The 27,413-nt window shown below is 36.9% G+C and overlaps 2 protein-coding genes and 1 long non-coding RNA gene across 9 annotated transcripts in view; 2 read left to right on the top strand and 1 right to left on the bottom strand.

Moving 5' to 3' along the window:
* Window positions 1–1,901: 1,901 nt before the first annotated feature.
* On the top strand, window positions 1,902–6,539 carry dmbx2 (diencephalon/mesencephalon homeobox 2; the record flags this gene model as incomplete). The annotated part of the gene is made up of 3 exons (XM_008415134.3): window positions 1,902–1,986; window positions 2,778–2,953; window positions 4,208–6,539. Coding segments are annotated over 3 exons (735 nt in total), but the record flags the coding sequence as incomplete, so codon positions are not given.
* Window positions 6,540–8,871: 2,332 nt separating this feature from the next.
* csnk1g2b (casein kinase 1, gamma 2b) overlaps window positions 8,872–27,413 on the top strand; it is a 47,560-nt gene continuing 29,018 nt past the window's right edge. For 4 of the 7 annotated variants that reach the window (XM_008415126.3, XM_008415132.3, XM_008415131.3 and 1 more), the window contains exons 1-3: window positions 8,872–9,012; window positions 15,568–15,897; window positions 16,014–16,317. In XM_008415126.3, coding sequence (XP_008413348.1) covers window positions 15,776–15,897; window positions 16,014–16,317 — 426 coding nt within the window. In that variant the 5' untranslated portion in view covers window positions 8,872–9,012; window positions 15,568–15,775. Of the gene's footprint in view, window positions 9,013–9,092; window positions 9,253–15,082; window positions 15,169–15,188; window positions 15,316–15,567; window positions 15,898–16,013; window positions 16,318–27,413 lie in introns of those variants that run through there. The other 3 variants (XM_008415127.3, XM_008415128.3, XM_008415129.3) reach the window with 3 other exon arrangements.
* LOC103468225 (uncharacterized) lies at window positions 13,281–14,970 on the bottom strand. Its single transcript, XR_534186.3, has 3 exons — window positions 14,782–14,970; window positions 13,530–13,614; window positions 13,281–13,422 (listed from the first exon to the last, which is right to left on the bottom strand). It is a non-coding gene; the product is annotated as an uncharacterized LOC103468225 (long non-coding RNA).

Raw genomic sequence — 27,413 nt, forward strand, 5'->3', positions numbered from 1 at the left:
ACATAAAACCAAAATTCCTCCAAATTAACATGGATATGCACAAAGAAAAACTATGATTCTTTCGATTTGTGATATAATCTGGAGTAATTCCTGCAGGATTTTGAGGAATTGCTCTCGCTGTCTCAGATTAACTTCTCATTGTGACACTTCATCGGGAAAATATGGTGGCTGTTAGCAAAACAAACCCCCATCAGGGAGGAGCAGCGGCCGGGGGGCTGTCAGCAGCAGCAGCGCTATGGGAGAATGGAGAGGACAATCAAAGGCTGTTATTTTAATCTGTCCTGCCTCGGAGATTAGCCCTCCACATTGTCTCAATTGTTTTAACTGGGGAGGGAATGAAACGCTCCCTTATTGGGCGATCCTTGGCATAAATCTCTCAAGTTCAATAGTTTCAAAAAACTTGAGCTCCCAGCTGCCCCCCTCTCTTCCCTCATCCCACCTAATCCCAGCTAATACCTTCCTTTCCATTGGCTAATGGCTGAGGGGAGCCTGGGTGAAGGCGTCTTAAATAGTCTGGGGTGAGAATGGTTTCAGGGAAGGAGATTCATGAAGCTGCAGGAAAAGGAGCTGCTGCTGCCTGAGGATTTATTTGGGCCTGAATTGGACTGGAGGCTGACTTCTGACTGGAGAAACTCCACTGATCTGGACCTCAGGTAATCTGGTGCTGAATGGTGGGACAGTAATCCAGCTAAATCTGATGTAACCATCATTAAAATCACATTTATATTATGTTTATTTATTTATAAATAGCACAACATTTCATTACCCTTTTAAGAAGAGAGATGCGTGGTGCCAGGCGTAACAAAATATGCTAATTTCTACAGATAGGTGTAATCAAGTGTGATTTAACAGATTATGAATTAAAGAAAAGCCAGTTTAATAAAGTGAAAATGAGTTTGGAAAAATGTTTGAACAAGTTAAACCTTTTTAAATACTACTACTATAATGTTATTAATAATGATGCAGTAGGTGCATTTTGTTTCTGAAACACCAAAAGGGTGGTTGTCAACATGTGTTTAACCTGTTTATCACATTTATTTTTTATTAGTTTTATGCATTACACATTATAAGCATTTTTAGCCCCACGTCTTTGTCTCTTGTATTTTCCAAGTTGTTGTTTTGGGTTTTGTTTAGGTTTTTATGCATATGTCTACAATCGAGTGTAAAACAAACTAAAACTATAATTTCATGACTTTTACATGAAGATGCATAATAGATGCATTATGTAAAAAAAACAACAGTTAATTGCTGCTGATACTGATTATGCTAAACGCTCATCTTCCTGGGACAAATCTCTTTTAGCATTTCAGCCACTACATGTACACCAGGAGTCCATCTAACTGTCCAAATATCTTATTAATACCATGACAATTAATGCATGATACATCAAATATATAATATCTTTATCTATTAAAATACTGCATGAACAAATATTGAGTTGGCAAATGCTACTTCATATTTTATGTATCTATAAAATTAATAATTATTTCAAAAAATACCATTCACTGTGAGAGCAAGTTATTGTTACTCAAAATATTCTTGGTTTTATCATAAATCTTTGTGGTCCTCTGTGTTTATTTTTTATTTTTCTGCCATTAATTACTCATTTACTCACTAACGTCTGGCGTTTGTTCAAATGAAAACGATGTTAATCAAAGAAATCCAGCAAAAATGATCGAGACATGTTTTCACATTGTTGCTAAATACCATGATTTAATTTAGTATTTTAAGGGTTTTTATGTGCTTCAGTGTGTTTCACGAGTAAAACAAAGTTGCTATATCATCAGAACAACTTCCTTTGTTGATGTAGAGTCGCGATGAACTCCCTACGTTTCTACGGAACCACGGGCAGTGGCGTGTATCCCGTCCACGGTGTGAACTCGGTGCTGTTCGACCTCCGCCACCAGGTGGCGCAGCGGTACCAGGCTTACCCCGCTGCTGCAGCTCCGGCGGCGCACACCTTCTCTGTGGCGGAGAGGCTCGCAGGTGGGTCAACAGGTCCGAACAAAAACAAACATTTCAGGGAAAGGTTCACTGAAGGTTTCAAGTCATCATCACTGTTAAAAATACAGAAAAAAAACTGATTTTAAATGTCAATCCTCTGCTGAGACCTCTATTAAAAATGAGGATTTAGCCTGAATCGAATATTATTAATAATAGGTAATCTAAAGTAGCAAAGAAGATAAAAATTACTATAAAGATATGGAGAATAGCCAAAAGTAAGAGATGCACTACTTCAACTTATTTTTACACAAGTTAAAGTAAAAAGTAACCATCCAAGAAATTACTGAAGAGTACTCAAGTAATGAGTACGAGATCAAAACATAATTTAATATACTAAATGTACATAATCAGATCAAAATATAAGATTATGTGGAAATGCAGGTATTTTAAAGACCAAAAATTAATTACAAAATAACAAAATGAAACTATTAAAATAATTCATAACAATAACAAAATTATGCAAAAGAAACATTTTTCCAAATCAGTTTAACTGATTATAAAATCTTCAGGTATTTGATTTGATTGACCTCACATACCTGAAGGTCACAATCACATTTTTTTTTTTGGGGTGGGGTGGGTTTAACCAAAAAGTTAGTTTTTTGGTTAAAACAAACTTTTATTTACTCAGTGAAGTTGCTCACAGTGGGTCGAGTATCCAGAGATTTTACTCAACAGTAGTGGTACTTCATGATAAAATGACTTAAGTTGTTACTCGAGTAGAAGTATCTGAGTAAATGTAACTGATGAGGCCTGTTTGTGTTTTGTCCTGTCAGAGCTGATCCTGGAGGCTCGCTATGGCAACCAGCAGAAGCAGCGACGCAGCCGCACCGCATTCACAGTGCCGCAGCTGCAGGCTCTGGAGGAGGCCTTCCAGCAGACGCAGTACCCGGATGTCAGCATGAGGGAGAGGCTGGCCATGTGCATCAACCTGCCTGAGGCGCGCATTCAGGTGGCACCACCCTTAACGTGACTCACGCTGACGTCGCTGTGCAAAAGTCCTGAGTCATTCCCCGTTTTCTTACATTTCAGTTGAACTTTCTGGGTCTCATCAGTTCTCCAAGCTTTCTGGAAATCCTTCTGTTTTATGTTTAACATCTGAAAAATTTTACAAGAATGTTTTGGTTTTGATGTTGTTTGTTTGAGTTCTTAACTCTGACATAAGAATCATTCAAATATAAAAAGTCTTACTCAAAGAATAAGTCAATTTTTCAAAATAAAGATCAGACAGACAGACAGACAGACAGACAGACAGACAGACAGACAGACAGACAGACAGACAGACAGACAGACAGACAGACAGACAGACAGACAGACAGACAGACAGACAGACAGACAGACAGACAGATAGATAGATAGATAGATAGATAGATAGATAGATAGATAGATAGATAGATAGATATTATTAAGCAGTCTGTGCTTAACATGTCTTTCATATTTGATATAAAGTTAACTTAAACAAAAATGAATCAATGGAACAAATTTAAATACTTTATCTTTTTTTTTCCCCAAAAACTTTTGTGGAACTTAAAACAACACAGTTATTACTTCAAATTTCTGTTACTTTAATTGATGGGAATGAGTTACAGTTACCACAACAGGTTTAAGTTATTTCAACTTATTTCTGTTGTTAAGATGTACTGTTAGGTTTTACAGTGTACAGATAACATGAAACTAAGCAAATAAACAGATTTAAATTACTTAAGAGGACAATTACAAGCAGACTCAGGGCTAGCCATTAAATCAATAATAACCTATATCAAGGTAGATGCATGATCAATACCAACAGATAATACGTCTGGTAGAATATTCAGTCATTTCACTGAAGTCTGATCCAGAGGAAAAACTTTAACCGCTCAGTTTCTTTCAGATTGCTAAACTAGGATGGTGGGGTCAACTAACTCACTTGCTCTCTGGTTACCTAGCAACTCACTCATTCTATGGTTGCCTAGAAACAACTTGTTAGGCAACTTGCACAGCATAAGTCCAATGTTCCGCCATTGAGCCTAATAACTGCTTTAAAAAAAAAAAAGCAGTGTGGAGTGAAAATGTGGCTAAAACAGAATAGGTTGTACCAGTTAAAAAAAGGCCAATAATTATCAATATTGACTGATATAGAACACTTCTTGTGGTATGTTTTATCATTTTAATCACTAATTCTGCCCTAAGTGTAAATATTCTGTCTCTCTGCTGGTTTTTTGTGCAGGTGTGGTTCAAAAACAGGAGGGCAAAGTACCGTAAAGGCCAGAGAAGCTCCTCTCTTCCACGGGATTCCTGTCTGGACGAAACTGTGCGGAGCAGCAAAAAGTCACCGGAGGAAGTGAAGACAGAAGACAAACAGGACGTCATCACATCACACGCTGAAAGCCAAGCCTCTTCGCGTTTCTGTCCTCCGTTCACTTCCACCGTGGATAAAACCCACGATGCTAACTCTGACGTGTCGCGTTTTGCTCCTTCGCTGCCGTCCGCGCCGCTTCTCTCCTTCTCGGCTGCAGATCGTTTCTGTCGCCCGCCTCAGCAGCCGCTTCTGTCCGCTGAGTTTCCACTTCCTCCGCTGTTCTGGCCACTCATACATCAGCACTTCTCCACCTCAGGGAATCTTTCATCTGCTACCAAAAATGGCAGCCCCGCTCTTCAGACTACTTGCTCCACTAAAGTGTTGGGCCACCGCAACCTGTAGCATCCAAACCCTCTGAACTCGTCTTGAATTTGATCCATTTCACCTTCAAATTACCATCTAGTCTTCACTCAGATTGGTTGAAGAACATCTGTGAACATAATCTTTTATGTCTTGCAACAGATTCTCATTTGGATTTAAGTCTGGACTTTGACTAGGCCATTGCATCAAATGCATATACTTTGACTTAAATGATTCCTTTGTTACTCTGGCTGTATGTTTAGACCAGATGTCTGCAACCTGAGCCTCCAGAGACGCAAGTAGCTATTTGGCTCTTTGCTAACTGAGGAGTTTAAATATAAATATAAGTACAAATGCAGGTTTTAGCATATTTTTATGAAATTATTTTACTCAATTCCCACAAGAGTATGGTACTAAAAGTACCAGAAATATATTTTTCATGTTGTGAGATTAGAAACTATTTGCTTTTTTTGTTTTTTAATTCAGTTTTTATTTTCACAATGTAAAGCACTTTGAACTGCCTTGCTGTTGAAATGTGCTGTAAAAATAAACTTAACTGACTGATTCTCCACAAATATCAATTGTATCCATACTCATTCAAAACTTTTGTTTTTCTCTGTTTGGAATCTAAAAATAGAAGTACACTCTTAGTTCTTCAAATATGATACATTTCCTCTGTCTAAAATCAAAAGTATTGTTTTTTTTAAAGATCATGTATGGCTCTATTAAAATGTATTTAGTTGGATTGGAAGCCAAAATGTCTCTTTGGATTGTAACGGTTGCAGATGTCGATCGATTTAATTTTGGGGTGTCAGAGTGAAAAGCTAGCTTGGTATCTATTTGTGTGTGTAAAGATTAAATATTTTTTACAATGCAAATTTTACTCACTGTGTTTTTGTTTAATGGCATAAGTCAAGATAACCTTGATGTAATTTACTTTTACTTACACATATTAACTTGGGACTCTTAGGGTGTGTTCACACTGCAGCCTGAAGTGACCCAATTCCGATTTTTTTTGCCAGGGTCGTTCACACTACCAGAAAATGCGACCTATATGCGTTCTGCAGTGTGAACGGGCAAACGACCTGAAAGTGTCCCGCATACGCAGTAGAGGGCGCAATAGCGTCAGCGTTCTCAGTGTTCTGCCAACCGCCATAAAAAGAAGAAGAGCTCAGTGTTTGCGAAAGTAAACATGGAGGCTAACGGTGGATCTTAGCTTACATATTTGAAGTTGTCCGACCGGAGCAGCATATTAACAACTTAATCCTCATATTGTCCGTCATGATTGTTGTTTTTCTTCCCTCTTGCGCGTATCAGGACACAGAATAGTGAGATTTGTTGAGAATCAGTGACGTTCAGTTTGGATGAATGCGGCCTGGACGTTCGGTCGCATTTGAATCGGATACGTATCGGATATGGGTCGCATTCGAAAAAGAATCCGACCTGTGCTGTTCACACTGCAATAAAAAGATCGGATACAGGTCGCATTACGTCAAAAAAATCGGAATTCGGTCACTTCAAGCTGCAGTGTGAACGCACCCTATTGTCTGTTTATCTTAGCCAACAGCTAGAAATATTTCAGTGGTGTAATACGGTTTCAAATGTAGATGTGAAAATGTATTAGAAAGGCTTACTTTTAAGTGACTCAGCGCTGCAGCATGAAGGCGTTAAATTAAACAAATCCACCTCTTTCTGTTTTTTTAAGCTTTGTCAGCCTTAGCAGTACTGATAGTAAAACTGGTTTCAGCATGCTAAAAAAAACCTCTGCAGTTTGTTTTGACAAACTCAACTAACAGTTGCCACGTGAGAAAATCTATTTCTGAAACATTATTTTAAAATGTAAGATTAGACTGATAATTGTCACCATAATAATACATGACAATATCATAAATTATCCAGATATGCCAGGATTTCTTATTTTAATAAGAAATCCTGGCATATTTCTTATTGAAATATGCCTATATATTTTTTTTTTTTCATATTTTTTATGAATATGATTATATGAAATATGAAAAAAACTGTTTAATAAAAGAAATGTTTGAGAAAACAGGATGGGAAAATTATTTAAGGGATGAACAAACTTATTGTTTAGATTAATACACTAAAAACACATTTTGTGCTTACTGCTCCATGTTTTTGATAAAAGTGTGAAATGTTGTGCATCACAAAAATAACTTTTTAATAATTTGTCTAAATATACACCGTTTAAATTAAACTCTAGTATTATCACAATAGTTGTTTTTTTTTATTTCGTGTTTCCATTCATTCTTATTTCTTTGATACGTGGCATTAAACGCACATATTTACCAACTAAATCCAACCAGTTTAGAGCAGCTCCTGCGTATTCCTGATGTTTTGTCGTATTCTCCAAACCGGTTGAGTTAGTTTTTTTGCGTAACGTCGTGCAGAGAGAATAAGCGTGACGCTGCGCAGCTGAGGGAGGCTTAAAGAGACCACAGTGAAATCATACCGACTCCGAAGTTGGCGTCCGATTTGAAGCTTCCGACTCAGCACTTGTATAAAGGGAAATTTCACCCTTTAATTAGCCTAGCTCAAAACCTAAACTATTTAAGATGATAAGACATGAGCTGAGTTGTTTTACACTGTATACAGAATATTTAAAACAATATTTGTGGTTCTTAAAACTATTATTCTAGTTGAAAATCAAAATAAAACATAAATATTGAATACTTTTTGGTGTTTTTGAATTAATACCTGCTTGAATTATCTGCTTAGAGACAAGTAGACAAGTCAAATCTTCACAGCACACAGACGATGTAGGAGACTATTCATTTACTCTTTTGATTCCTAAACAAATCAAACTGCGTTATTAAGCCATTATGTTTTTAGGCTTACATTTCTTGTCTTTAAGACTATTGTCAAGTCAGCAGGTATTTATGTCATGATTGTTTTAGGCGTAACATTTCCTTAACATAAATATTGCTCTAATTTTCAGAGAAACTGAATTTTGATTTTTCAGTAAGCCAAAACAAAACAATTATATTTAAACCGAACAGAGATAAAAGTCTGAAATATATCAATCAATGTGTGAAAACACTTATTTTTTCAGTTTGAAAAAACTAATGATTTACTAATATAAATTATTAATAAATTACTAATATAAATTATTAATATAAATTATGTTTTCTAATTTGCAGTGATGTGCCCATAGAGCTTCGCTAACCCTAACCCCCTAACCTTATTGTAAAAAAAATCTAATTCAAAAATACTTTATGTATCCAAATGGGAAATTAAATGTTGCCACATTTCATCTACATCTCTTCAAAAAGTCATTGTGGATGGTGATGCTATGATCTGGAAGAATCTCCAGCAGCAGTCAGTCTTACAATGATTCTGAAGAGGCCTCTGACTTAAGACTGTCGCTGTGACTGTCATAACATGCTAACAGTGCAAAATCTGGCAGCAGCGATAATATTTCACAGCGACATTACCTGAACACCATCAGTTTTTGCTAAGCACTGCTAATCCACCTCATTTGCTTTTGCTACTCCTCTTTAAATCTCTGCCTTGTCTTATGGTTAGAAAGCTGGGGTTGGTGAATGATCCTTACCCATTGTGATAAATGGAAAAGATGGTTTGGGTTTTGGGTATTAGTTCAAGAATTATTTGAGCTTTATAGGTGCTAATTAGGTGCTCCAAGTTGTAAATCAATATTGTTACCATGGATGTATTTTTGACAACTACCCAAAACTTAAGAAGTAAAAGTAAAAATCCTTCTAGTTGGACAGCACCTAAAATCAGAGGGAATAAATGTCCAAACATTCAACACCTCAACCAAACCAGATTATGAAGAAAAATGTGCAAAACAACAAATCAGATCCAACAGAGCTAGAAACATGCTGCTATAGTTTATGAATATCATGATGTTTAAAAAAATCTATTTAAAGTTGTAGTTGTACCAAATACAAGTAAATATATTTTGGGGAATTGGACTATACAAAGTAAGTTATGAAAATAGAAATTATATATTTCTATTTTAAGTCCTCTGTTCCATTGTCTCATGCCTTATGTGATGTCATCAGAGGCGTGTTTTAGGAAGGCTACATTGAACAGTAAATCAGAAATTATGTGCAAAAAAATAGCAAAACCATTTAATAAAACTGCCATGGTGTGTTCTATTACAGATGTCAAGCCAAATTAAATTCGAGTTGGGTGTATTTTGTAGAAAATCTTGTCTGTTAGCTTTAAATCGGGTGGAATAGTCCTTTAGCAAATAGAAAACTAAAAATCAGACACCAACTTCATCGCTGTGAAATCATAGCAACTTAGGGACAAGAGGAGCTAAACGGGAAAGAAGCCAACGATCGAACAACCATGACTTCGACTGGGTTTCGATAGCTGAAATTTACAAGGTAACACGCTGTATTTTGACGACTAAAGTTGTTTTATGGAGGGCGAGTGTTTTGTGACCCTGTGTCTCCGTTTGTGAGCGTTCCGGTTCGGCGTTCCGTGAGCTAGTTTGCTAAAATGTCTCTGAGATCCTGGCTGCGCCGCTTGGTGAGCAGTTTCGGCTGGTAGGATTAAGGAGTTGCCCGGTAGTGCTGTGGGTAAGACCCGTAACCGAAGTTTGAGCCGTGAAACTACATTTTCAGGTGAATAAATTGTCTTTTTAGTTTCTTAACGTTTCTACAGTATCTTGTCGTATTTCTCGCGACGTCGTTTGGGACGTTGTTATTTTTCAGTTATAATGCATTAACTAACTAGCTCAGTAGCTTTGGGTATGTCAGTCAATGAATATTTTATGCCCCCTCTTGCTTCTACTTGCTCAGTTTGGTCACTAACATTTAGGTAAGCTGTGGTGGTTTTCCTGAGTTATCAGCGTAGCTAACGTAAGAAGGTTAGCTGTTTTTTTATCAGACGTTGGGCCAAAATTGACGGTGTTTTTGTGGTTGCTAGCTCTCTTAGCCCTTTTCATACGTTAAATATCATGTAAACATGAAAAATAAACGACATTTCCACAATAGCAAAGAATTGCTGCTGAAATTATATGTCGTAGACTACAGTTTCGTAATGAGAAATTAGCAGCGACTGAGCGATTTGAAGCTAACCATTTAGCATCGTACTATCTGGCCTTGTCCGCGGTTAACGCTAGGTTTTCGTATCACTGAAGCCTCACTTATTATTATTATTTTTGAGATATTCTTGAAGTAGAATTTTCTGTTATTATTGAGCTTCTAAAGGTGGTGTCGAGAATAAAGTCGAGCATTTGGTTTTACTTGAAGCTAAAGCTAAATGACAGCTGTTAGACGCTTCCGAAGCTTGTTAGCCATTAGCTTCCCTCAACATACCCTAAAAGGCCAGTGTATGTTAGTATAAATGTTAGCAAAATGTTCAAAACATATGTTAAAAACATTTCATATGAGATGTTATTAGTAGAATAACTTCTCTTGATCTCAAGCGCTTGTATGTGGGAGAAAAAGGGGGAAAGTTGCAGCATATTAAGATAAGAAATAATCTTATTTTAAGTCCCTCAATTTATAATAAATACTTGTGACTCAAAAATAAATGTTCATCACATAATTTGCGTTATTTTATTTAATCGTTTTCTTTTTCGATTGTATAAGTAAATCTTTCAGCAAATATTAATTGAATTTTATACATTTTAGTGGTTTGAATACATACTAACTGTTATTGTCTAGATCTAGAACAGTATGCAGTTGGTAAGTCTTTCTGTTCAACCATCCATTAGTCCAATGGACTAACATTTATCCATACAACCATCTTTTATGTTTTCCTTCCTTCCCGGTTTTTGTAAGTTCCTTATTTAAAACAGATGTTAGCCTTTGCGGTAGTGCTAAGTCGATTTCCAATGTGAGTATAAAGGCATGCTTGGTGTTCTAGCTATTAAAATGCACAAATGTAAGGATTTGTAGAGGTAGGCTTAAGTATTTGTAGATTTTATTTATTTTTGGGCAAACATATTGTTATGTTTGAGCTATTGTTTGCTCAGGTCATTGCATACATTTTGAATAAATTGAATTTTGTTTTTTTGTGCTTTATATAGATACTGTCAAACATTTCCTGACCTATGATTTGATTGATAAAGCAATCCTATTTATCTCAAGGTGCTTCAAAAGTTTTTTTGTTTTCTTTTGTCTTTAAACTTGAACACCTTGAGTTTTGAGTGTTGGCTTTATGCTTTCTACAGGGATTCTCAAAACTCTAACCCGCAATAGAAAGCATTTTTGGAGATGTGGGTGCAGTAGTTACTGTCACAAATCAAGGAACTGGGATCAAAACGATTGCTGCAAACTCACTAAAGGTAGCAAACATAATGCCATCGCCATTCAAAAGAAAATCCTGGTGTTTAGTACCAAGTGGATCCTCTTTGTTTACATTAGTAGTACATTGCTACTACAGCAGTTATGTCAAAACAAATAATTCACTCTGAGGGATCTTTTAAAAAAACATTAAAATAATAAAAATATTGTGCATTGACTAAAAAAAACAGCCAGTTAAAGCATTTTAAAATTCATAAAATCCTACCCCCTCAAAATTTTCTGCAAATATATCAATAATCAGCATCATTTGATGTACTTTAAATTTGTATTAAAATCATAATTTGATGCAGAAATGGGAATAATATTGAACATTTCTTCACTTTAATCTTTCATTTTATGTTGGGATCAAAACGGCCACCTCTATCAGGAAACCTGTAGCAGATTATAGTTTTTAGAAGAGAAACTCGTCTCACCAGGTCAGACCTCAAAGAAAGTATCATTCGGTATCAGCAAAGAGAAACTTTTTTTTGTTGTTGCTATACTTATAATAAAAAATGTAACAGTTTCTAGCTAGTTATATGTAAAATAACAATATATAACCTTGCCAATTTTAGGTCATGATTATATTTGTTAAATCCCGACATCTTGGATTGAGACCTTCAAGTTGTCTAAGGTCTATAAAAGCAGCTAGTTATTCAAATAGTTTTGAATTCAGTGGAAGAAAACCGTTTCAGAGCTTTTCTTTTATTATTAGAAAAATAAACATCCATTCAAATTCATGCAGAAACTATCAAAAATGTTAACGGTTAGCTCCCTGCACACACAAACACACTACAGTAATCAACAAACTATAATGGCAACTATGAGCTCATTGTCAGACTTTATCACCAAGATGTTGGCAACCGTGTGATCACTGATACTGTTGTACTTATATTTATCATCTTAGTAATTATATTCTGTGTTACTGACCAGATTGATTGAAAATAATCTTAACTTTAGTCACTGTTTCTAAATTGTAGTTTGGAAATTTATCAACTAATCGTCTTTATTTTCAAAAATGGTGTTTGATTGCTGCATTTAATCGCTGATCTAATATATTTTAATAACCTGGTATCAAAGCTGTGTGGTTTACATCCTGTAATGACCAGAAACAGAAGTAATGAGACTGACACATTTTACATGTGACAAGTTATTACCGTCTTTACAGCTTCGCCAATGATCTCTAAACATTTTTTTTTTAAACTGTTGTTTATCAAGTTCTTTACAGATATAAACAGCGTTACCAGCAGTTTCCATTTTGACTCAAAGTGTCTGTGTTGGCTATAAACTGTCTTTATCTGACCATGTGGCTTTTTTTTCTGTGTTTTTTTTAAGATGAGATCTGCAAGACTAGATCTAAAACCAAGAATAATTTAATCCAATGTATAGTGTTCGATATGCACCCGAATGAACAAAAACTCCTGGTGAAAATCAAACGGTTTCTGAAATTAGCCTTTATTTAAGTGGTGTACAAATTAGGTGATTTAAAGCCTCTTATTGTGACCAATTGTTAGTTTTTTTGCATTCCTACATCAATACAGAGATTTTTACTTTGCTTTTTACTTCTGCTAAAATTCTAGTTTGTTCATTTTCACATTAAACTGTAAATCAGAAGCTGTGCCTCTGATTAGAAGAAAAACACGAGATATTAGATCAAAATCTGTAAATTTGTCTAATTTTCCGTTCAGTACTTCCTATTGAGAATGTTTATTATAGGCCTTCTGACACATTTGTACTTACGGAGAAATGTTGAGAAGAAAAATGTTTTAATTTAATGTTGACATATTAGTAGTAAATTGTTTCTAAAAGCAATTCTTCTGCTAACCTAGGAAGCTGCTCCTCTGTGTCATTTATTGTCACTTTACTAAATCAGATTAGTTGAACATTTTATTACTCTATTTTTCATTTCACATAAATGTAATTGCGTTCATTAAAGCTCATTATTCATTCATTTTTAGCATCCCCCCAATCCATTCAATATCTTATTTTGAAATGATAAACGGTGATTATTTTTATTGCAATGATGTAAAATAATTAGCATTATTAGTCTTTCTATCATCTGGCTTAATTTCATTTGAAATGAGCTCTTTTTTAATTTTTTATTCCTCTTATCAATCGATCGTGTAACCAGATCAGGTATTTTCATCTTACTTCCTTCTGCAAGTATCGGTTGTTTGTTACACAACAAGGAAGACAAGGCAGAGTAATGACTGGTGGCACGCAGGGCTGCCGGTCCTTTCTGTTCCCCAGGTGTGAAAACGGCAGCAGTAAAGAAATGTTGACCTTCACAGGTTTTCTATGAATCCTCAAAACATTTCAGGCTTCAGAAATCGTACTAACTACAATAAAACAAGGTGCCATATTTGATTGAAGTATTTTATTAGCTTGAAGTTTGACAAACTGTGGCGTTGTTTACTGGAGGGCTTTAGTTTTTGTCTCCCAGATGTAACTGAGTTATCCGTAGACTAGACGGTATCCGAATGCATCAAATTGGACGCTTTCCTGTGATGCAAATTATGTAAAGAAATGAGGCATTACATCAGTCATTGATCTGTGTAAGTGCCTTTCCATAGAGAAGAGTCGCTGGCCATAGCTTCTGCGTGCATTACCTGCGCTCCTGATCAGCAGAAGCATCTCGGATCATAGACACAGTGGAGCTAGTGATGTGGTCCGAATACTGTTACCTGCAGAAATCTGGAAAAAGATGGTTGAGATTTAGTGCTGCAGCTTCCTAACTCCTTAGAGCTTATCTTAAAAATGTTTGCAGTGTTTTTAATGTTCAAGTGCAAATTTATATTTTATTTCCACAATTTGGACTCCAAAGTACTCATTTTCAATAACTTAGAAAGTCACCTAATGTTTCCTAGTCGTCAAATTGAAAGTATGTCTATTTTTGTGAGTTACACACATTATATGGAGTTTTACTGAATAGTTTAATTGCGTAAAAAAAAATCTGTCTGATCTTCTGTAGAATATTTCAGCTTGTATTGATTGCTTTATTGAATTTGCTTTGCACCAGTAAGCACTAAGCTCTTATTTCAGCAGTAGTACAAAGCAGCCTCAGTCAGCATAATTTGATATTGAAGTAAAAAGGTTTTTTTTTTTTATTATTCCTGAAAAAATGACCTCAACGACTTAAGAAGCGGTCATCATTAACCAGATTTTCATGTGTTTTGTAGTAATTTATAGTTTGTGTTTTAGGTTAAACATTTTTTTTCCTACTTCTTATTTTAAAGTTATTCAATTTTAAAAAATGTGCTCATGTTGAATGAATCAATACATCAAAATGGATTTCTGTAGCACCTTTCATTAGAATGTGGAGCCTTTAAAGGTGAAAAGGAGAACCAATTTCCCTGCAAATGGCAAACAAAGTAGACATGGGCTCTTGAGATTCTCACCTTGAGTAATAATTTTGTTAGTAACAGGACAATTTAACCTCAATTATTTTTGTTTGCCAACCACCTCTCAGTTTAGAAGCAGTAGATTCTGTACAGCTTCACCTCAACATAAGTGATTTATGTTGGTCTTTTAGTATCCAGATAAGGACTATTCATACTTTTTATTTCTTAAGGTAAGAAATGCCTTTTGGTTGTTTCTAGTTAAAAGCAATCTGTAGGCCCAACCTGAAGGTGAAAGTCTATAGTTTGTGTCCAGGATGTGTGGGGTTTGCAGAGAACAAGACGGCAAGTATGAAGGAGCATTTTAAGCATAATTCTAAAAAAAGATGATAATAAAAAAAATCAATATATATGTATGTGTACTGAAAAAAATAATTTTTTTTGGATATTTAGGAAATAATGAAAATTTGTAAAGTTAAATGAAAAATGTATGTTTTATAGAATATTAAAAAAAATCACAAACCTGATGTTGGGAAGCTACTCTCATCCATAGTGTTCAACATCAGTAAATGTAAATATAACATTTATAGTACAAGTGTGGAATTACAGGTAGTTTAAATATAAAATCAATAAAAAGAGCAATCAAATATAGTTAAAAAAAACCCCCAAAAACTTGTGGTTATCAAAAGCATAAAACCTCGCCCCAAATATAAATGTACATAAAAAAAAACAAAATACTCAATCAAAATATTTCCTTAATTCAAAAATAAACAGTTTTGTAAATTTACCAAAAAATAAAATCCTTAGATATTTAAAAGATGCGTCTTTGGTTTACATTTAAAAACTGGAACAGTTTCAGTCTTCCTCGGCTCCTCGGGGACATGTGGGACCCTCGGAGGCGTGGGCTGTTGTAAGTCGCGGCGCCGTCGTACGCTTTAGTGACAGCTGACGTACTGGGAAATGGATCCATGTAGATCACATTCACCAGAACTTTAATGCCCCAGGAATGTAGGCATGTTTGCATGGCTCACTGAAAATTTGCCTCACAAACTAAATGGTGGGGATTTTTCTTTTTTCATCTCACTAATGCCGATGGGGAAAAATGCAAATGCTCATACTTTCCAGTTTCATGTGATCGGTGAAGAGTATGTATAGGAATAATGGATTTTTTTTTTTAAAGGAAGATTAATAACTTTGAGTTAAGATAACCTTTATGTTTAAGCCACTATAATGATGTGGGCTGTTGCAAGCTCTTAACATTTTCTCAATCTATAAACTGATTAGTCTTTGTTTTTGTTTTGTTTTTCAGACAGGCTGACGTCAGTCCCAGCTGTTCCCAGTTTTGCTGTTCCTTGGACCCTTTGGGTTGAGCCCAGTCGTAGCCGTGCAACATGGAGCGTCTCCACTGCGTGAATGAAGGCTGACCAGAAAGAAGGCGGCGCTCCAGATGACGTTCCCAAGTGGCCTTGTGGAAGCAGTAGCTGCGTGTTGGAGTGCTTTTTCATGATTACCGTTGTATGTGTGTCAGCGGGAACAGCTTAGCGAAACCCGCCGTTTTCATCGGGCCAGGGAATGAGACTGGAGTCAAGAAATCCACAAAAAAGGAGCTCCTGTTTATAACCAACATCCTCGAAAAGCTGTATGATTGACACACGGGCCACTTCAGCTGCTGTGTTGGCTCGTTTAAGTGTGCGCGGGATTTTTTAACAGCAACGCCTCTCCTCTGTTCTGTGATATCTGTCTCCTTCTTTAAAGTGCCCTCCATTACTGTTGTTGGAGTTTCTATGGTTTGCATGGCTGGAGAATAACCGTGGAGAGGCCAGGGTATCACAAGCTTATGGATTTTGATAAGAGAGGGGGCAAAGGAGAGACAGAGGAAGGCAAAAAGATGTCTAAGTCGACGGCCAACAGGACTGGCGGCAGGGGTACAGGGACCAATTCTGGAGTTCTTATGGTTGGCCCGAACTTTCGTGTGGGCAAAAAAATCGGCTGTGGTAACTTTGGAGAGCTGAGGTTGGGCAAAAACCTCTACACTAATGAATATGTGGCCATCAAATTGGTAAGTGCTCGTCTCTTGAAACTTTCCAGTCAGTTGCTGTTACTCTGTCTGCATAGTTTGCATCCCATGTTACAAATGCTTCTTTGCTAATTTTATTAGCCTGAAAGTGTTTTTGATTTTAAAATGCAGTAGTTTTTAAGTGACACAGAGAAACAGGAAGTGAATAGAGTCTGTCTTTTTCCCACATCTGGACCTCATGAGCGTTTCTGCCTCTGTTATGGCAAAGAAGAGGACGAAAAAACTCACAGAACACTATCTAAATCCAATAATTTATAAAGCTAATTACAGATTAAACTGTTCTGATAAATGCATTCTTACACATTCTTATCCAGACTACATCAAACTACATTTCCATACTTTGGGACACATTTGAGGGACCTTGTTTTAGAAATTTAGACTTTTCTTAAACAACTGTTCAGCATCGGTGATGTTTATTTCGGTGAAACCACATAAAATGTCGAGGCTTGTTTGCTTTCTGATTGCCCAACAGTTTCCTCTGAACGCCTACTTCTCTTAACATCATTTCTGTTGTCACTTGTAGAGTTTGGATTGCTTTCTGATCAGTCATACGTTCTTCCCCAGGAACACTTTGATGTCAGAAACATGAAACTGAAATTCTGGTTTAGTCTAGTGTCCATACTCTTGGTGTGCTCGTCATTATCCCTACAGCTACTTCCATGTATGTTTCCTCACCCGTCATGACTCTTTCTCATGTGGATGCCAGGATGTGTGCGTGGGCATTCAAAAGCTCTGTGGTTGGCACAAAGCCATAATTGCACTTCTGCTCTCCTGAAATCTTTAATTGCACTCTCTGCCTCAGCCCCTTTAGCTTGAGAACCTCCCATCTGTTGGGTATTTTTACCTCTGTAGTGTCCAGCTATATCTGGAACAAGCAGCAGTGCCATCTTCATCTGCCGCCAGGACCTTGCAGTCCCACTAGCATCTATCTGGATGAATCATAGAGAGGATGAAATGTTGGACTCGAGAAAGACCCAATGAAAGCAGGGTCGCGTTTGTACTTTTACAAGCTATTTTTAAGTACTTAGGAAGAAAACAGGCTTTTTTTTTTTGCTGTGAATTTCATCTTCAAACTTGATTTTAACTTGCATTATTCAGATTTATTTAAATTCAGTTAAAAAATACTGAATTAATCCACAGAGGAAAATTAATATAATTGTTTTTTAGGGGGCGCCTTATGGAGTACAGCAAAAAAAATGAACATGCACTTAGCACCACACTGTGACCTTTTCTGTTTGTCACCTCAATTACATGTCAAATCTAAAATAATGCTTACAGTCTTGGCGTCATTAAAGGGAATTTGATGATGCAAGATTCTGACTAATGTTTTGCTCAGGGTTTTAAATAAGTTGCAACATTTGGATGCACCCAGACTGTTTACCATTCCTTTATCACTTTGTCTATTAAGTTACTGGATATCTTGAGGAGTCACATTTTTGCTATCTCACTTGCAGATTAACAATTCAGTGCAGTTTAGAGATATAGAGATGTGATGGTCTTGAAATCTACAAAAATGTTATTTAGTTTTTTTTTTCATCCTTTCATCAGCAAACACAATTGGCATTTATTTTAAATCTAAAACGGGTCAGTGAAGAAAGGACATTAGTTGGCTGGAAAAAAAAAGAAATTGATTAAAAATTTATTTAGAATGGCATTAACTGGCCAGAAGGTGACATTTTTACTGTTGGGGGGGGAAATGAGTTCAGCTTCTGCTTCAAATTAAATGAACAAGCATTGTGTGTGTTGTCTTTGTGCAGCTTGTTGCTCATGACTCACTCACCATCAATTTGTTAAAGGTAACTGACATTTGTTAATGTCACTGCTATTTATTAAATTAACAACTAAAGGGCCGCATAAGATTAGAAGATCGTGCAGTGGTGATAATATTGGTAAATATTGAAGTAGATACTTCCTTTCTTCTCTTTGTACTTTAGCACCTACTGCCATGAAACTCAATTCAGCAGAAAATTAGTATTAGACACAGTAACAATACAATTACTGCATTCCAGTCCTTTGTGATATTAACATTTTGCAAACTGATATTGCTACGGTGGTATGTTGTGCTTCCCAGAACAAGTACGTTGTGAGTTTATGATGTCTGCAGCACAAACACACAGTCCAATCATTGTTCAGATCCCTGTTTTTACAAGCAGACAAGATCCTCTAAGCTTCTTTAATGGTCTTCAGACGTGACATTTGTAGTCGAGTCAACATCTGAGACATCTTGTTGGGGATTTTTAAGGAAGTTGCATCACTGGTGTTTTGACCTCCATCTGCCCAGTCATTGTTTCTTCCCATTTATTGTTAGGGTTGTGGTGGCTTGTGTCCTTCTCATTGGGTGGGAGGCGCGTATATCCTGTAAAGGTCGCGAGTTCATCCTATGGAAAACGGATACTCAGTACATATAATCCTGCTGTCACATGCAATTTAGAGAAGTCAATTCACCTTCTAGTCAGTAGGACTGTAGTAGGAAACCAGAGTACCCAGAGAGAACCCACAACTGTACAGAGAGAACATGTGAGGGACCATCGTGTAGATTCCCAATGTTCATCATGTTAATGTTTTTGACTAAACACCAGTGGTTTTCACACTTCCGCTGATGTGCTAATAGCAGAGCAAATATTTTGTTTAACGCGTTAGCTAACTTTGAAAACATTTAGCGCCTTTGGCGTCTCCTAAAGTAATTTTTCCATATAAAATAGAAAACACGAATTTACTGTTTTGTAAACTTTCATTTGAATAAATTTTGACATCTGTGAAGTTTTGGATGTCAACTTTTAAGATTTCTTCAAGTAGTTAGACGTATTCATGCTCTTATGTTGAAGTGTGTCAAGGTCACTTTATTGTAAAATAAAGTTACAGGTTTTTTTCACTGTAACTTTAACATGCAGGAACGAAATAAAACATGGACAGTAGAGAACAAGATATAAAAATACATACAATATCTAAGCGCATCATAGAACATGCAAATTATGTCAGAATTACATTGGTGCTCAAGGGTTTTAGTCTTTTGAGAGCAGATATAATTTGGATTTAGCTCTTTAGCATTAGCTTCTGCTAAAAACTGTATTGGTGTAGTTCTTTAATGTAACAGGACTAATGTTTATAATTAGTGTTTTATAACTTACTTCTTATTTTAGTCCACCACTGGAACAAACAAAGACTCCTTGGACCACTGCTGACGTAAAGCCGTTATAATATTTTAGGAGTTATATCCTCGACAACAATATGGCTACTCCATTAAATCTGAGAAGTCGGTACCAAGTTCAACAGACAAACCAGTTCGGATTGGGAGTCCTTAATGGTGCCTGACTCGGCTGCAAGCAAAGCAGGGTTTGGTGACAAGTTGAGGCTGAGTGCTGAACTTGTCTAGTTGTCTTTTATTTATGCAACTTGAACAGAAAGGGGAAAAAATATTCATGACTGCACAATGTCACTTTGACCTGCGGAGGCTCTGCGTTAGTAAGGAGGAAGTGAGGCGACAATATGTCTTTAAGGTGTTTTTATTCAGGAGCTCCAAGTTACACCAACACCCTCTTCTCTCTTAGTGAAACAAAGCAGCTTACATTTATACCTGAGGCAAGTTCCACTTACCCCAGGTGAAGGGGTGATCAAAAAAGGACAAACAACAAACACTATTTACACAAACCTAACAACAATAAATGATCCAACAAATATTTACATGCATGCAAATTATTAAAACTAAACTATTCTAAGGTCAATCAAAAAGTAAAGGTAACAAAATAAATCCTCAGAGTATTACCCCTCTTAATGGAAGCTGGTAGGCTCCAGGAGCATTTGTCTCCCTCTCTGCTCCACCTCGCTGAGACACACCCAGAAAGGCAAGTACTCAATTAACTCAAATTGACTAATCTAAATCAAAACAAACTGACATTCCCCCCCCCACATTCTCTGAACAGGAAAGATGGCCAGTCTCCCTACCCAAAAAGAATGTTCACCAAATGTCAAAGTAACTGAAATAAAGAACTGATACAAAATACATTTGAACTGAAAATAAATAACATAATATCAATAATCAACATGGAATGGAACCCCTGGTCTCCATCACACACAAATGTTAGCTGCGCCAGTGCAGCCAGGGAAAAGAAAAGGATTTGACTCGACAGAGTTCGTGGTTGCATTCTGGAGCCCTTCGCGGTCAGGCAGTCATTTATCCATTAATTTACAAGTTGTTTTAGTTCATGAGACCAACATCTGTTTTCCCCAGAGTCAATCGATCAGTTGGCCTAGTGCTGCATTTTTTTTTGGTCTACGCAGAAAAAAAAAAGAGCAAATGCTAATCTTAACACATTGATTACGTAAAATCTAAATGACTTGTCTTCTTGGTAAAAATTTTATGGTATAATTTATTACTTTGACCGCCTGAATAAAGGTTGATGATTTACCACACAGCCAGGAAAGTGACTGTGTTTATTACTCTGATATGGCTGCCTGATTTTAATCTCTTTGTTCTTGTTTGTGATAAATTGTAAACTCCAGTTTATGGAGGAGCATTTGGTGTTTAGTTGAAACCTTTTGATCGTCTGTTTTTCTTGTGTAGTCGCTTTGCCCTTTGAGGCACACCTTCCTGCAGCTGGGATGAAGGGGAATGCCACTGTGAGCACATGATCAGACAGATGTGTTGCACGCCTGTCCTCCTTTCAGCTGCTGTAAACGTAGTGGCAAAGACAAGAGAGAAGGGAGAAACAGAGTGCTGAAAGGTTGCCTTTGTTGGAAGGCCCTGTCTACACGACCGTCGGTCCAGCTGCGTGTTTTCTCTAACTGACAGACCTTTATGCAACTGAGGGTACACTGGGCGTTTTAGGGGAGATCCAGGGACCTCAAAGGGGGAAAAAAACCAGTTTGTTTAAATTAGCCATCTGATATTTCTCCATCTGTCTTCAGTTTATCTTAAAAATGCCATCAAGTCCTTCCTGCTTGGACTTTAGTCTCTTTTCCTCTCCTGTGTTTTACGGTGAGACAGGAGGGTGAGGTGGACTTCTCACAATCACTTCTGATATCATCAGTTTATGAGTGATAATTAGCTGGAGAATTCTCTCCGCAGCGATTACTCCCTTTGGCCACGATGGGCAACTGTAATATCTCTGGGAAGCTTGTGGGACAGCAATAAGTGAATGCTGTAGTGTTGACACTTATTGTACAGTGTAGGGTGTCTCTGTCACAGGCTGATATTGGAGTGACTGTCTAGGAGGATGAACAGAGCCCCACTGTGCTTTGTGTGTCAGCCATGTCCATACACTGCAGCGTTTTACAGGGACTGAGAGTAATGAATTTATAGTCTGACTGGTTACCAAATAAACAGGTCATAAAACTAATATTTGTTGATGTATAGATGTGAAAATGTACATTTTTAGTTTCAATTTTTTTCATGACAGATGGATATGAAGGAGACTTGCATTTTGTGTTCAATATCAGTTCAATACAGAAATCATGTCTGTTTATGTTTTATCCCCCAAATGTAAGATGTGTTTTGGCTGATATGTTTTTCTTCTGCAAATTCTATAACAGCATTACTAAATACTTCACCATGAAACGGCACAATTGCTTTACTTACGTTAGCAGGAGTGGACTTACGCAAAAAATGAATGATGAATTTTTTTGTTTTATCATTTCTGTTAATGGAATGAGAAAACTTTGAGTCTGTGTTGCTCATTCCATCGTTATGTTACCTTCAGCCACAAAGTGTTTCCCTAGACTTCTATTGACATTTCATAGAAAAAAGTTTTCTTTTTTAATTTTTTTTTTAATTTATTTTTCAGCAACTCAAATATTAGCCGTACTAAACAGATTATTTTTGTTGTGACAGAAAATCTCTGGTCCAGAGTTTAAATATTTTCTTGTCTGGTTTTTGCCATTTTTTCCCCAATATGAATGCTTCAGTCACTGCCTGCTTTCCATCATTACTTTGCCTTTTCAGCATTAAACTCTAATAATATGTACATTAAGACGTAACTCGTCACTCAGATTCCCATTCATCTTTTAATATCAGGAAATCTTTCATTCTCTGTTTCACCTCTTTCTCAGAAAAGTGCAAAGGTTATGTTTCTGTTGGTAATTGTTTGAAGTGTATATTGAACAGTAATGATGAATACCTCCTGTACCTGTTTTTATGTAATGGCTGAGTCACTAATGCAGAGGCATTTAAGCGAGATGGTTTCTCTGAGTGGAGTCGCTCTCGGTGCCTGTCAGTCGTGATATTAGGATGGAAATCTGAGGTGTTGTGTCCAGCTCTCCTGTCTGCCTCCCACTGAAGCATGATAAGCAGCTCTGGTTGCAGTCTAGCTCAGCAGGTTACACAAGCTGGGCATGAGGCAGTTGTCGGAGAACTGTGAAGCCACAAAAGCCTTATCAGCATGTTTTTCTGGAATTAAAGTGACATTTTGACGATTTAAGGTCCTCCCTTACCCTCTCAGGCCTTCGGGAGTGCATGCTGGGCAGACTGAATAAATCCTGAGATGTCAACAGCATGTAAAAAGCCTACCTTCAGTCAACTAGCTAATCCCCTAATTAATCAGTAGCCAGAAGCAACTCTGTTTGTACGCACAAACGCACATTGTTGTTTCTTTGAGAAGATTTTGTTCTAATACCTTCACCAGGGGTCTTGCTTGCAAAATTGTTGGAGCAGATAAATTGTGCAGCATCAAGCATGATGATGCAGTTTTGGTCAGAAATGCTTTAGAGTAAATTGTAACCTTACAAAATAAATGGGTTGGAAAATGGAGTAGGGTGTGTGCCTGCGAAGCACTGTGTGCTGTAATTGCACCTTCAAGGGTAACATCCTGGATGGATCACGGTGAAGCACTAGTCACTTTTTCCATTTGAACCTTTCCTGTCGGAGTCATACTGACATTGTCCATTATTTTAATTTAATGTGAGAAACTATAGGTCACTCTATTTTTATTAGATCTGGGTGATGGAATGAGTTTCCACTTATGGCTTCAATCTGTGTTTAAAGCATTTTAATTGAAGAGGTAAACTGGAACCAAAATAACTGAGACAGAATTGGATGATTATAATTTGGCAGAGGAGAAAAAAAAAGACCAGAACCACACCTCGGACTATTTTTGACAGTTTTGAGATGTACATGTTTAGAAGGAGATTTAAAGATGTTAAGACTTTAAATGCTCTGTCACCAAACAGGATAAATGCATGTTTCCACTACAGGAACAATTAGGGTTGTACTTCTTAGTTTATAGATGATTTTTGGATGGATTTTGTTGAGGGGGAGTGATGAGCATTTCAAATGTTTTTTTTATTATTATTTTTTACATTTTACTCATAATTACATTTTAGGGTTTTAATTCGAGAATGTGTTCTTGCATTATTATGCCATTCCCAATATATTATTTAAAAATGATCACAAAACAACAATATTATCATTTATCGCAATAACTTCTGGGACAATTTATCACCCAGTAAAATTTATCGTGACAGGACATTGGTGTGGTTCGCTTTCACACTGCTGTCAAACCAACCAAACCCTTTGAAAAACCTGTTCTCCTGCTCGCCTGTGGTGGCGCTGCATGAAGAACCATTGAAAGAAACTGCATAAAAACCTCAGAAGAAGACTAGAGTGCAACTTCCTTTGTCACAAAATGTAAACAAAAAGGATTTTTGTGGTTTTAGGATTTGTGTTTTGACTTTGGTGAAACACTACGAGTCATTTCTCTTGGTAGTGCGTTTCTTTTGGTTATATTTACCCAGAATTCCCTGCATTACAGTTAATGTCCTCCTTATAGAGCGGTCTCCGGCCGCTTGGCATACATACTGTAAATGCATTTGAACCGCACCAGAGTTCAGTTCAAATGAATTAACACCAAGAATTTTAGCTGGACCAGAGTTTGCATTTTTGGTTCACATTGGAGTTCGGTTATGCGTTCACACCTCCCCAAAATGAACCAGACTTTCCAGGCAAACGGACTAGAGTTTGATTAAAACAGACTGAACAGGGCTGGTGTGAATGCATTCTAAGAAGGAAAGTATTGCTGCTTTTGTTTACAGGTAACACTCCTCTGGGACACTTCTACTTATTCAGTGTTGATGAGATAGGAATGTTCTCTGACTTTTATGTGATTATAATTCAGTTTCATTTAGTGAATGCTGTAAAATGACAAGTATATGTCTAGAATGTCTAGGATGTCTAGAATACCAGGTTTTAATCCTGACTGCAAATATCTGGATGGAACGTGTGTAAGGGAAATCGTTTTTTTTTTTAATTATTCACTCTGAAGCAAAAAAGTACAGCTGCTGTGCCTGAATCAAAGTCTTAATATTTTTATTTTCACTCTGATAGTGATAAACTTGTGCAGCGGAAGGAGTTACCACTCAGTGTTTGCTGACGTTATTGCCTCGTTTTGTTTGGTACGCCCAGTCCTTGAGGGTAAATAAAAATTCAAGGCAAAAAACTTTAAGTGAAAAAAATATCTTTGGGCCTCAGTGTTGACTCAAAACCCGCCAGTGAAGCTAATACCGTAGCCAGCTTGACAAGCACTAAGACTGATTTCTGGTTCAATTTTAAATCCAATACAAATAAATACTCTTACTACAGTACACTGTAATAAGAAAGTCAGCAACAAAACTTAGTATCTACTGTTGCTTGAGGGTGCTGTGTCATTACCAGCTTTTATTAGGACCTACTAAATTGGTATTTATCAAGTACAGACTCAATGAGAACACAACAGCGTTTGTTGTTTTCATGCCACGCCTTGCTCCTCTGTTACTGGACAAAGGAGACGTGCCTCTCGGCTTCATGTGTGTGGATGCCCAGGAACGTTTTATGTACTTTTTGCTCTCGTCTTACAGTAGCCTTTCACTTCTGCATATTCCTATTGAAGTACTTACGCCTTAGTTCTTTTTTCTTTCTCAATATATGTTGACAGATTTGTTGCACTGAAGTGTTTTTTTATACTTCCTGTGTATAAACCAGCTTTCACTGTATAACAAAACAAGAAAATAGAGATTTTCTTTTAAATTTAGTTTTAAAAAACTTCTTTTGAAATCCATAACATTGTGCAAATTGTACTTCTATTGGTAATACTATCTTTAACAGACTGAAAACATATGAAGGCTCTGAAAAGGCTAAATAATGCAAAGAGTCTAAATAAAACCTCTCAACATTGCCAAAAAATTCAAGTATAAAACTTAACATTCAAAGGCAAATACAGGATCCGTTATAATAAATAATCCGGATTTACTGAATGAAACCTTCCTGATAGCACTGCGGCTAGCTGATTACTGCTAGTTCTGATTGGCTGTTTCTGACTCGGTGGAGTAATTATGCAGAGCAGGGAGGAGATTGATTATTTTTTCAGAGATTATCTGTCTCATGTTAGGAGAGCGAAAGTTTTAATACATGTGTAAAATGTATTTTTTTTTAAAGTTAGATGCTGCAGCTTTAAACAGAGGTTCGGTGTGAGAGTCACTACCAGGTGGAGCAGAAGCGGTGCTCCGTCTGTCAAATATTACTACCTATAGCGTGTAGCAGCGGTTCAACAGCGAGAACCGAACCAGCGTCTTACGCCTCAGCTCGAAGACGTAAATAATTTTGCGGGTTATTTGTTTAGCTTTCTGACCGTCATGCTAATCCGGGTGAGTGTTTGTAGCTGTGTGCTGCTTTACCTGCTATCTGATCCTCCATATGTCTTTTTTACTGCAGTGAGCCTAGATGTAGCCAAACTCCGTCAAGGATGGCATTGTTTTTATGTCATATTAGATTAGTTGTGTTGATGCATTTTGACGTGCTTCAATTTTCCGCCGCAACACGCAGACTTCCCCATTCACTCAGTGCGTTATAGTTCCACATCGCTTAGGATTTGTTGCTGCGCGTTTGTGCAGTGTGAAGGAAAGAGGAGACCAGCTACACAGGCAGGCTGCTAAATGAGAAGCAGGTGATCGGTATTGGCAACAAAGACCCTGATCGGCGATCACCGATCATGCACTTTTTCACGGAAATCGGCCGATTATGATTGGTGGCCGATCGATCGGCACACCGCTACTAATTCTTATTGTTTTGGCAGAATAAATAGCATCTAATGAAGAAATTGATACACAAAAGAGACAAACTGGACCATTCTGAATTTTGTGTATGTCCAGATAAAAGTTAAATTTCTTAAAAATACTGCTACATTAAACACTTGTTCCTCTTTGGTGGCTGCAATCAGAACCAATCAAGGGAAAATAACAACATGATTTAAATCTTTGGTCAATTGATCGGTACATTTGTAGGAATATCACAAATATTATCATAGTGACTAGGGATGTAACAAAACCTCCAGCTACTAAAACAAGAAACGATGGCTTCCCAAAAAATTTACAAGACCTTTGATCATGGCTGCCAAACCAAAAACTCCTTAATTGGTGTATAAAATACACAAATCTATGACTCACAATACGTTTATTTCGCCAGATGTGCTAAAACGACAGCAACTGGATGTCACGTCGCTGTAATTAGGAATGTTATGGTGTTACCCAGTGTTTCTCAACCTTTTTTTTGACCAGCGCCCCCCTAGCCTTTATCCAGGTCCCTCACCGCCCCCACCAAAAAATCTGCAGGCTACTTTGCACTGACCATTATTTTATTATTATTACTATCACTTTTGTAGATGTTTTGATTTTTATGCTTGTTTCTGTATTTATCAAAAATTATTTCCCAGAGAACAAAAAAGTCATGGGAATAGAAATTATTTTCACAGGTGTCTACGAAAAATGCAATGAACATTCAAGTTAAAATCAGTAGGCCTTGCAGCAGCCAATCAGAGTGGAAAAAATATTATTTTGTGCCATTTTCTAGTTGTTAAATCTTGCACAAAATGACCAGATAAAAGATGTACAACAATGCCAGCTTAAACTTTGAACTATTTGCAAAACGACTGAGTTCTGCAACATTAAAACATGGATATAACTGTAACTACATTAATCATAACTCTTCTTCTCTTCAGTGTTTCTGTGAGTTTCTGGTGATGCAGCTCTGTGCTGCCTTCAGGAGAATGGGACATCAGAGTATCATTCACCCATATGGCATTTATTGTTCAAACCAGAGCTTTCAGTGGAAAAACAAA

The sequence above is a fragment of the Poecilia reticulata genome, chromosome 4 (genome assembly GCF_904066995.2).
Source record: "Poecilia reticulata chromosome 4, P_reticulata-male-v2, whole genome shotgun sequence".
Classification (NCBI taxonomy): Eukaryota; Metazoa; Chordata; class Actinopteri; order Cyprinodontiformes; family Poeciliidae; genus Poecilia; species Poecilia reticulata.